Below are 12,524 nucleotides of genomic sequence, written 5' to 3'. Positions count from 1 at the left end.
TGGAGATATTGAGTCCGAGTGGACCATGTTCTTCACCTCCATTGTCGAAGCGGCCGCTCGGAGCTGTGACCGTAAGCAGGGATTAAAGTTCTCCGTCGCTACGACGGATTTCCGTTAATTGCAGCAAGTCCATGACGGATTTCCGTCATTGCGGGTTCCAGTCTGTCCTTAAAGTCTTAAATTCACTTTTCATAATTTTAAGGCCGTAAATAGGCTTTCATTTCTCAAATAGTGTAATAAATATCTTAATTTTAGTTTGAATAGGTCTTAAATTAAGGAAAGACGAGGTGTATTCACCCTGCTGAGGGGGATGTGATCAAAGCCTGGAGTGGAGCAAAAGCACGTTCCTCTCTCCACTCTAAGCACTCTGTAATCACTCCGCTCATAGTCCACTCCGGGTTTTCAATTACCGCTCACGGAAAGTGCATGTCAGGCTACAGCTGAGCGCTGAGGTAGAACTATATTTCAGTGACACTCTTATAATGCAGGTAGGGCTGGGCGATATCGATATAAAAAATATATCGATGTATTTTTTAAATGCGATATGGAATTAGACCATATCACATCGATATAGTTCAAATTTGCGCTGTGATCCTTGCTCCCCGCGCCCCCGCTCCTCCTTTTCCACACTGCGTGCGTGTTTAGAGCATGTTATGTTATGAGAGGCGAATCATGACTACTTCAGAAAACCCAGCACAATAGGAACTACCAGGTAGGCAGTGACATAAGTGTACGCTGAAATAAAGTTTTTCACCTCAGAAAAACGGACTTTCTTGTCCTGTCAGTCGTTATCCTGTTCTCGTAGCGCACACTCAGTTGCAAGCGCAAATGCAGCGGCGCGCGCTGTATTGCTTCACTGATCAAGTGCAAAAGAAACTACGAGCATGCAACGCCGTTACGTTGTAAATTACACGAAATAAAAGTAATGCAGGTATGATTCTCATTCTATTCACCAGTTTCCATGTTTCATTAACAGTTATTGTGTATTCACCATGGTAACTGTCGTTTCCATATAACCCCAAAATGCCACTATTTTTCTTTGTGTTATTTTTTATATTTTTAAATGACTGTAGTGGCTCATACCAACATTGTATTAACAAAAACTAGTTTGGGACTGCTATTTAATAGCTTTAGCCTAGGTCTAATGTTTACAGTGCTATGCATAAGTTTAGACACCCATACTAAAGTTGACTAAAAACAGGGATTAAAAAATCATCTTTTGGAAACTGAACGTAATGCCTTAATTTGAAAAATTAGGAAAAATCCAACCTTTAAGGACACCAATTTTCTTTGTGAATAAATAATGTATCGTAAATAAATAAATGTTCTTCCTTAAAATACAGGGTGCATAATTTTGGACACCCCTATGTTAAATTCCCATAGAGGCAGGCAGATTTTTTGTACAGACAGTTTAATAAGAAGATACTTTATAAAGACAGTACATTACGTGTTTACAGACAGGATCCATCTTGGAAAACAGTCTCGACTAGTCGAGCCACGAACGCCGTGCGATATGAGCTGGTCGATAGGAATTACGTTTGTGAAATCTAACGTAGCACGGCGTTCGTGGCTCGACTAGTCGAGACTGTTTTCCAAGATGGATCCTGCATGTCAACGCGTAATGTAGCCTACTGTCTTTATAAAGTATCTTCTTATTAAACTCTCTGTACACTTCCAAAGTTCTCAATGCTTCGGTTTGTATGTAAGGACCCTCATTATGTTACAGTGTTAGTGTGAGGCTATTTTGAGCCTTGTTAGTGGTATTAACTAGCGATTTACTTTTACTTACTCTCTTTAGTGGTAAAAACAAGTCTCCTATTTTTAATCCTTGTTTCTTGTCCACTGTGGGAGATGCTGATGCTATGATTCTGACGCGTACCATAAATAGATCCAGAGAGGCGTGCTGATGTTCCAAACAAATAACTGAAGTTTATTAAATCAAAAATAAAGATGCATTGTAACATAAAACAAAACAAACAACTTTTAGGCCGCTTGCAGGTTTGTTGCACCATGCCACCCTAGCTCCATGTGTACGGTCAAAAGACTGTGTGCTCTTGCACCAGCGCCCCCTTCCTGTCAGGGGTGGCCTATCCTTTATACAACCTTTCACCTCTCACCTATAGAGGGCACACACTCAGAGAAATAAACAAAATTAACAATACACAACAAACTGATATTTAAATGAACAAATTTATACAAATTAAATAAAGTGGTAAGTATGGCTCCTACACCCGGCCCCTAATTGAGCGTTTAAGCATCAATTACAATACATTACATGTAAATGGAGCCAAATGAGTCCATACAAGAAAAAATAATACTCATCCTTTAATTATTCCTCAGTCGTCACCTTTATGGCACAGATCTAACCCTCTGCATCTTCCAATAGTAGGCAAAGTTTGGTAATAGGTCTTTCTAAGAAACCAGTCTTTGTCTTAAGTTTAACAGTTCTTATGAGTCCTTTGGAATCAGGAAAAACTTCTGTTACTCTTCCAATAGGCCACGATCCACGAGGTGCTGAACTGTCCACGACTAACACAATATCTCCTTTCTGCAATCCTCTCTTTGCAGTTAACCATCTCTGTCGTTCCTGTAGTAATGGTAAGTATTCTTGTGACCACCTCTTCATAAAACAGGTCTGCTAAATATTGTACTTGCCTCCACCGACGTCTGTTGTATACGTCTGACCTTTGAAACAATCCAGGTGGCAATGTAGGGCTTGACTTTAACAGGAGAATGTGATTTGGTGTCAAAGGTTCCAGATCATGATGGTCATCAGACAATGTGGTAATGGGACGACTATTCAAAATTGCTTCGATCTCACAAAAGAGTGTTTGTAGTCCTTCATCATCGAGGGTGTGTTGTTGTAAAATAGAGCAGAAGATCTGCCTCACCATTCGAATGAGCCTCTCCCATACTCCCCCATGATGTGAAGCTGCTGGAGGATTAAACGTCCACTGAATTCCTTTCTGGAGCATTGCCTTCTGGATTCTACTTTGGTTCCATTCTGAAAGTGAATTCTGTAATTCTCTTTTTGCACCCACCAGGTTAGTCCCGTTATCAGAACGAATATGCATAACTTGGCCTCTTCTGGCTATGAATCTTCTTAAAGCGTCAATGCAGGAATCTGTGTTCAGTGAGTGAGCCATTTCTAGGTGAACTGCCCTGCTTGTCATGCAAGTGAAAATAACCCCATATCTTTTTACCTGACTTCTTCCTCTTTTTGTCACAAAAGGTCCAAAGTAGTCAACGCCAACATTGCTGAAAGGTGGGAGATCAGCTTGTAGTCTTTCCTTTGGTAAATCTGCCATCTTTTGCTCTCCAATCTTTCCTCTTACACGCTTGCACACAACACATTTAGAAAGAACTTTACGGGCTGCAGAATTGGCATTTATAATCCAATATTTCTTTCTCAGGTGTGAGAGAACATGGTTTCTGCCAGCATGTCCGAGCTGTTCGTGTATGTGTTGAAGGATAAGTGTAGAGATGTGAATATCTTTTGGAAGTATTATTGGTCGCTTGGTCTCCTCAGGCATTGCAGACTTGTCCAGCCTTCCTCCAACCCTCAAAACTCCATCATCCATCACCGGATCTAGCTTGTATAGGCTGCTGAATCTTTTCAAGCGCTTTCCAACAAGTGATGTCTTTTTAATTCTTGACATTTCCTCTGAATACCTTTGTTTCTGGCAAAACTCAACAATGGATTTTTCTGCTTTACAGAGATCATCCAGGCATACGGATTGTCCACAAAGTGATGTCTTGAATGCTTTGATTTCATTGCATACCTTGTTTTGGCTCTGAATGTCCTTATTCATGCAGGTTGCCTGTATTTCTTTTCTTTTTTCAGTAAGCAAGCGAAGGATATTCTTGAACTTCAAGAACCACGCTACTGCCAACTTTAGCTTTGTCCAACTTGAGAAATAGTTAAGCAGTTGGCTGGTAGGATTTTCCTTTTCTTTGATGACAGTACTATAAACAGGGGTGTTCCTTTTAACTTCAAGATCATCGAGTGAGAGCAATATGGAAATGGGTCCCAGGGACTCTTTAGGCCATTCCTCTTCTTTCTTCCATAGAAAGTCTGGTCCATGGATCCACTCTTTGCACTTCACCAATGTGCTGGCACTCACTCCTCTTGATGCTAAGTCAGCAGGGTTCTGCTTTGTCCTGATGAATTTCCACTGTTTAACATCTGTGTTTTCTCTAATAACAGAGATCCTATTTGCTACAAATGTGCGGAACCTTGCATTCTCATTTGCAACGTATTTCAGCACTGACTGACTATCAGTCCAAAATGTTGAGCTTTTGAGATCGAGCTCCAAAGCTTTTCTTACCATAATGTCCACTCTGACTGCTAGCACTGCAGCTGTAAGTTCTAGACGTGGAATTGTGACGTGCTTAAGTGGGGCCACTCTGGCTTTTCCCAACATGAAAGACACATGTACAGTGTGCATATCATCAGTCAGTCTCAAGTAACTCACTATGCCATATCCTTGTTCACTAGCATCAGAGAAATGATGCAGCTCTGCTTGCTTCAGCATTCCAAAACCAGTAGGCTTTACACAACGTACCACTCTGAAATCTTCTATCTCGTCAAGATCCTTTATCCACTTTGTCCACTTATCCACTGCAGCCTGTGGTATTTCCTCATCCCAACCACATTTACTCCTACAGAGGTCTTGAATAAGCAATTTGGCAGGTAGAGTAAAGGGACTCAAAAATCCAAGTGGATCATAGATGGAGCTCACAACTGATAGTAAGTTTCTTCGAGTGTGGGATTTGCACTTGACAGTGATATTGAACTTAAACACATCCTTCTCCACGCACCACAACAATCCAAGAGCTCTTTCAGTGGGAAGCTTTTCCCTATCGAGATCCAATTCCCTTACATTCTGAGCTCTGTCTTCTTTTGGAATATGTGCAAGAACAGTACGACTGTTACTCACCCATTTTGTGAGGTGGAATCCTCCTGTTTGACAGAGAGATGTTAGGTCTTTCACCAATTCTACTGCTTCATGCTCTGTTGGAAGGGACTTCAAGCAATCATCTACATAGAAGTTTTTCTCAACAGTGTTTATCACCTCAGTTCGAAAACAGTCTTTGTTGTCTTTGGCTGTTTGCCTCAGAGCAAAGTTTGCACAGCTGGGGGATGAGACTGCCCCAAATAGATGTACCATCATTCGATGTTCCACAGTAGGCATGCTAACATCACCACTTGGCCACCAGAGGAATCGCAAGAAGTCAACATCTGATCTTGACACTCTGACTTGATGGAACATTGCTTTGATATCGGTCATAACTGCTACAGGTTCTTGGCGAAATCTGGTCAAAACATCAAAAAGTGTGCTGGTCAAATCAGGACCCTGAAGAAGTTCTGAGTTGAGGGATTTACCTCGAAAAGTAGCAGCACAGTCAAAGACCACCCTTATGGTCTGTTTTTGGGGATGATATACACCATGATGTGGGATGTACCACAATTGACCATCTGATCTGTTCAGCTCTTGTTGCGGCACCACTTCAGCATAGCCCTTATTTATGACTTCTGTTAGAAATTCAGTATAGTCGGTTTTGAATTTTTCATTCCTCTTGAACTTTCTTTTCAAATTTTGAAGTCGCTGTTCTGCCACTTGGTAATTGTTAGGCAACACTGTGTCGTCCTTGCGAAAAGGTAGATCAAGAGTGTAATGTCCATTTTCCAACTTTATTGACTCTTCTGCAATCTTGATGAATCTTTTGTCTTCTATAGACATTTCAGCCTTCTCTTCATTTGACCTCTCATTAAAATCATGGTTGTATTGTTGCATCAACATTTCTTCCAAGTTCGAGACAGAAATTCTGTTAACAGCAACACCATCACAGCTGTTTCGGTTTGCTGTGTTTTTGCCTTGTAAAGGACCATTAATAACCCATCCTAGTAGGGTCTTAACTGCATATGGCCCATCCCCTTGGCTATTAAGGATTTCCCAAGGTTCAATGGCTTTGGGAGCATTGCTTCCAATCAACAACTCCACCTTGGCTGGAATCCTAGGAAACTGTACCGGACTCAGGTATGGCCATTTAGACAGTTCTTCCTTTGTGGGAATGTTACAGGTGTCAACAGGCATGATCTTTTGGGTGTAGACTTCTGGCAGGTGGATGAAGTTACTTTCTTCCAGCGAAGAAACTTCCAACCCACTGACAATGTAAGAGGGCACAGACTTATCCTGGCTCATTGTTCGAAGAAGAATATTGGTCTTTCTTCCAGTAATGTTGAGTTTCCTCATAAGATCCTCTGTGCAGAAGCTTGCCGAGCTACCAGGATCAAGAAAGGCATATGTGTGCAGAATCTTACTTCCTTTTGAACTTTTAACCTGTACTGGTACAATCGACAACAAACACTCCGTATAAATCTGCATGTTTCTGACTCCAGCATGCTTACCATCTTGAAGAGAGACCTGTGTGCTACTCACAGGTGTTTTCTTAAGTTGTTTTGAAGATGATTCCAACGCTTTAATGTGTAACACAGTTGGATGCTGTTTGTTGCATATGGAGCAGTGAAGATGCTGTGTGCAGTCTTTACTCAGATGTCCTCCTTTGGTTAAACACCCAAAACAGATTCCATTCTGTCTAATAAAGTTGATCTTTTCCCTGTGTGGCTGCTTTTCAAACTGCAAGCATGACATCAAATCATGTCCATTGTTACAGTAGAGACATGATATTGGCTGGGAATCTTTAGATGCGGTCTGTGGTGAGTTCACATGCACATTGGTAGCAAAACTGCCTTTGGATTTGGGTTTCAATACTTTGGGCTTTCCTTTACTTGGGCTTGAGTCTTGGATATCACCAAATATTGGGTCTGAGACAATGTTAGCTTGTTTTTCAATGAAGCTGACGAGATCTGCCATCTTTACCTTGGTCCTCCTTTGTTCTTGCAACTCAAATGCCTTTGTGCGCCACCCCTCTCTGAGCTTATATGGGAGTTTAAAAGTAATACTCCTCATATTGGAGACCGTGTCCAGCTCTTCCATGAACTCCAAGTCTTCCATACTATTACAGCAGCTTCTAAGAAACAATGCGAAGGCTTGTAAAGCCTTTGGATCTTCTGGTTTGATTGAAGGCCAGGAGAGTGCTTTCTCGATATAGGCACATGAAATCCTATATGCATTACCAAAGTGTTCTTTCAATAGCTGCTTTGCTTTTTGGTAACCTTGGTTAGGTGACATATGTTGGCAACTTCTTACCAGCTCCTGTGGTAGCCCCCTTGTGTACTGAATGAGAAAGTGCAGCCTGTCTGCATTATCATCCGTCTTAGTTTCAATGATATGCTCAAAAGAATGAAGGAATGACCTGTACTGCAGAATATCTCCACTAAACATAAGAATTTCCCCTCTTGGTAAGGTGGAAAGAAGTTGTTGTTTTACAAGCATGTCTGTCAAGTTGTTTTGTTTTTGAAGAATTCTAGCAAGATCAGGCCCTTGAATGACATTAGAAGATGATTCTCTACTTTCTTGAGGTCTTGCTTGAGCTGTAGGAGAGATTTGTGCAGGGGATTTGGAGTCAGTGTTCACAGTGGTGGATTGTTGAATTGCATTGATATTCTGAGGATAAGAATGTCTTGCAGTCTGAGTTGGGAAAGCTTCTTTTGGGCGCACATCTTGTGTGTTTGTTGCACTGGAGAGGTTTTTATCCAGCATCTCTTTACAGTACACATTCATGGCATCTTCTTCGACAGCATTTACATTGGTTATTGAGGTCTCAGCATTCTTGAGATACTCAATTTTTGCTGTGTTGGCAGCAATTTCAGCTTGAACTTCCCACACCTCCTTCATCTTTCTAAGTTCCTCCTCTTTCTTCTCTATAGCATGTTTTCGTTGCAGTGCATTGGCTTTGGCAAGTAAAGCTGCCCTCTCTGCCTCTGCACAGATACGCACTGAGGCTGATGTTGACACACTTGATCTGCTTGCACGTGATCTGCTAGATCTGCCAGATCTACTGCTACGCACAGATGAAACAACTGAAGTGTTATCTTCATCATTTAGCTGGTCATTCACTTTTAGAGCAGAAGAAACTTGAGTACTAGTTTGAGAGTCAGGTTCTTGAATAGTAGACATCCAATTCTCAACAGTAGAAACAAACACATCAACTTGTTTCATTCTTGGTTCATACCAGGTTTTCAGGTCTTCAACTTTATCCTCTTCACTCAACACTTGTACATATGATTTTTGAAGAGACTTGAATTCCTCAAACATTTCATTGAACTTCATCATGTTTCCCTTTACTTCTTCAAGATATTCAGCATCAGTCATCAAAGAGTTAACAATATTCATTCGTCTTGTAAGGTGTGCCATCTTGCCTGCTCTAGAGGCTTTCAAACGAGCAGCAACCTCATTCAAGTCCTTTTGAGCTGAGTTTGGGAATTGTTCTAGATAAGACTCGTCCATTTTTCCAACAAGCAAATGTCCTCTTTCCAACGACACAAACTTTTCAAATTTCCTTTGATTTCCTCTTTAAAATGGCATGCATCAAGACCTTTGAACTCTTTCATCAAATTAATCCTTTCATCCACAGTTTGCAGAATCAAACTTGAAAGTCTTTCCAATAACATTCAATTTTAACTCAGCACATTGTTTCCGCAAGCACATACCTCTTTGAGATGTTTCCTTTGTTCTCTGCAACCAATGCCATGCGGTCTTCAAACAGTCCATCCATTCCATTCAAGTTTAAGGATACTCTTTTCCCAAACATATTCCATTTTCACAAATCCATTTTCAAAGCAAGTCTTTTGACATGTTTTAGTGGTAAAAACAAGTCTCCTATTTTTAATCCTTGTTTCTTGTCCACTGTGGGAGATGCTGATGCTATGATTCTGACGCGTACCATAAATAGATCCAGAGAGGCGTGCTGATGTTCCAAACAAATAACTGAAGTTTATTAAATCAAAAATAAAGATGCATTGTAACATAAAACAAAACAAACAACTTTTAGGCCGCTTGCAGGTTTGTTGCACCATGCCACCCTAGCTCCATGTGTACGGTCAAAAGACTGTGTGCTCTTGCACCAGCGCCCCCTTCCTGTCAGGGGTGGCCTATCCTTTATACAACCTTTCACCTCTCACCTATAGAGGGCACACACTCAGAGAAATAAACAAAATTAACAATACACAACAAACTGATATTTAAATGAACAAATTTATACAAATTAAATAAAGTGGTAAGTATGGCTCCTACACTCTCTGCCCCATATACTAGTGTTCTGAGCTAATCTGTTTTTATAAATAAAACTCTTTACATTCGATTTTCATGAAAACGCATCGCAGGGAACGATCGACTCGGTAACCATGTGTTAATTACCCCTAGGTTCATTTTTCACTTGATTTGTCCTTTAAGTTAAAATACACAGACACGTGGAACAATAACACACATGATCCTTTATTGTTAAAGAGAACATCACAAAAGCAAACGTTAAGAACAAACTTTACCGTGAAGTAGGAGACATCTCGTGTTCAGCACTTCCACTTTTATAATGAACAACATTTACTTATTCAAAGATTCAGAAGTCTTCAACGAGGAAGAAGGAGCAGATGTAATTTTAAGGATTTTTAAACCGGAAACAGGACTAAAATATTTCGCAGTATTTTATGTCTTTAGCGAGTAACATGCAGGTGTGTCAGGAGAGCATCATGACAGAACACAGATCAAATATACATGTAGATCACAAGATGAGAGTAAATGCGTTAAAATATTACAATGGAAGTTTTATCAACACATTTTTTACTTAAAGTTACTATATGTTCAATTAAAAGATTATTATTATTTTTTTTTAAAGATTATTTTTTGCCATTTTTAGGCCTTTATTGACAGGACAGCTGAAGAGATGATAAGGGAGAGGGGGGGGGGTGACATGCAGCAAAGGGCCAAAGGTCGGGGGTCAAACCCAGGCCCGGTGCACTGAAGAGTACACCTCTACATATGAGCGCACGCTCCAGCATCTGAGCGATCCCTTATCAACACCACATCTACACTAGCCTGCAGCTGACGGCACAGTGAATGAACCACGCTCACGGATTAGAGAGTTGAGATTGTTCTTGATATTTGAAAAATAACTCTTTAAACCACTGATCGGTTCATACTTTGAGTAAACAAGATTCATAAAAGCAGTCATAGCTTCTGGTTTACCACACGATCCAAGATTTAACATTTTCCAAAAACAGCTTTCAGGTTCATTATTATCGTAATTGATCTTGTAGGTCTTGTATTTCTCCAGCAAAGGATCCAGGTTCAGTAAATACTCATCGATTGCAGCTTTGATTTCATTAAGATAGACTGATGCAGGTTTACCAGCCTGAATATCCAGTCGAGCCTCATGGATCAGCATCTGGACGTGGAAGGCGGCTCCGTTGACCCAGATCTTGAACCCACGGTCACTCATCTGTCCGTCATGCAGCAGGGAGTTTCTGAGGATGGTGAGATGTTTGCTCAGCTCCTGTTCCAGTCTCCTTAATTCCCCCCGTAATCGTTGGTCATTGTTCATGTTCATGCGATGGCGTTTCAGATACTCTGACATTGTGTCTCGGACACTCGAAGCTTTCTCTTCCCCAAACACTCGTCGTATCAGGCTGTATGTGTCATCACTTGGCTGAGGGTCGCTCTTGATGGCGATCTCTATGATCATGGAAATCACTAAAGCTCCAAGTCCAACCGCATTCGGGACTGCAGTCAGTGCACCAAAGGCAGATCCAAGCTTTTCGACGTAACCTGCCACCTGGATTTGCTCATTAGAGTAAGCCTGCAGCACAGCGTTAGAGTCGGAACCAGAATATTTCAGCAGAGACTCATCTATGCCTATATCTGGTAAGAAGATTGTTGAATAATCTGGATACTGTAAAATGTTTTCATAAAACTGAAGAGCAACCCTGTCATAGTCCTCTTGTGAGTATGAGCCGCCCATGATTATTACTCTCGATCTGTGATTGCTCACACAGAGTTCAGATGTCCCCCGACTAGCAGACTGAACACTATAATCAGAATACTGAGATCAAATCCAGCCAGCTCCCTCACATATGACCAGGACGACAACTCCAGCAGCCAATCAGAGCTCTGGAAAACGGTTAGGCGTATTTGTTGACTTGTCTCTAAAATCTAATGTGTTCAAGGTCCAGAAAAACAAATTGTGCCGCATGAATCTACATTTATAGTTTATTCAAACACAACCCTAATGCAGTGATTAGAGATTGTTCCTCCATGTGCATTATAAGTGATTTATAAGCTCCTTAAATAAAGAAAACCTTCACAGAATCCACATCAGAAACAGGACAAATCCAAAAACATACACAGGATATTGACTTAACCTACGTCAGCATTTATACTGTACAATATTTTGTGTTAAACGGGATTCTTTGACTTTTATTGAGGTCTTATAAAGGCATCATGTGTTTTAACTGGATCTGTGCAACTGAGGATTTTCTTCACGTGTGTAAGGACCACCCATTGGCCCAACGACGGAGTCCAACGGCCTGGAGAAGGGATAATGCGTGAATGTCTTTTCAGCGCTCCAGTGAAGTTCACTTCATTTATTGGAATTTAGTTTTAGTATTACTTTAGCTCTACGCTTAATCTGACTCCAATTTCAAATGATATTCAAATTTAGATCGTGTTTCTGATTAGAAAATAGTCATAAATATTGTTAATGAATTAATTTAGATCTTTGATTATTTTGAGTATCCCATTCTTTCAGTTATTAATTCACTAAGGGACCCGATGCTGCACAGAGTCACACGCCCCGGGTTTAACTGGATCTCTCGGACACAGCCTCGCCAGTCTGATCTCGGTCACAGGGTGCAGGGTTTGCTAATACCTCTTTAGTTGATTGCCTTCTGCTCACACACACAGACAAGTGTAGTTTATTTATCCACTTCCGTACAACTTGCCAAGTCAGTGGTAGACAGAAATCAGAAGGTCTTCAGATGACGTGCCACTGCTCCGTTCATATGCGCCTTTAGTTTGACCTATCCTGGACACAGAGCTGCGGGAGCACCAGCCTCCTCCTAGTCTACTAAAATAATGATTTCAGAAAACTTCAGAATAAATCAAGATGTAGCATAAAAATGTATCATGCCAATTACACAAGTACATGATTAAAAGCCAATTCAGAAATAATAAATACATGACATCACTTACTCAACGATGACTCTAAAGGTAAGCAATGTATCCCTGACAGAGACACACAGTGGTGTGTGAGTGCTTTCCCATGGGAAAACCCTGAAACAGCACTGTATGGGGGATGATCCTGTAAAGGGTCCCAAACACTGCTCTGCCACCTAGCCTTAAATACCCAGACCGGAACAAAAGGGTTGTACCAATATTTTTGGTTAAATTCATGTACGCCAGGGGGTGGCACCTGGTTTCGGGAGATATCTGGAAGAGTCATCACCCAGAGAGGAGATCAGGATTCTCCTAAGTTCTCAATCTTTCTCATTAAACCAATGACTGCAATGATGAAATTAAGACAATTTTACCAATCGCACCGGGACATTTAAAATGAAAATGAAAAAC

The 12,524-nt window shown here is 40.9% G+C and overlaps 1 protein-coding gene across 2 annotated transcripts in view; it reads right to left on the bottom strand.

Moving 5' to 3' along the window:
• ripply3 (ripply transcriptional repressor 3) overlaps positions 1 to 12,272 on the bottom strand; it is a 35,405-nt gene extending 23,133 nt beyond the window's left edge. The window contains exons 1-2 of one of the 2 annotated variants that reach the window (XM_081355151.1): positions 12,150 to 12,272; positions 11,900 to 12,024 (exon numbers count right to left, since the gene is read on the bottom strand). Coding sequence is in view for 1 of the 2 variants with exons in the window: in XM_081355150.1 (XP_081211276.1) it covers positions 9,994 to 10,920 (927 nt within the window). In the remaining variant the exon portion in view is untranslated. Of the gene's footprint in view, positions 1 to 9,380; positions 12,025 to 12,149 lie in introns of those variants that run through there. The other variant, XM_081355150.1, reaches the window with a different exon arrangement.
• Positions 12,273 to 12,524: the final 252 nt, after the last annotated feature.

Source organism: Scardinius erythrophthalmus (genome assembly GCF_964197995.2).
Source record: "Scardinius erythrophthalmus genome assembly, chromosome: 23".
Taxonomy (NCBI): Eukaryota; Metazoa; Chordata; class Actinopteri; order Cypriniformes; family Leuciscidae; genus Scardinius; species Scardinius erythrophthalmus.
The sequence above is the reverse complement of the archived record's forward strand: the minus strand, read 5'-3'. Positions and strand labels throughout refer to the sequence as shown.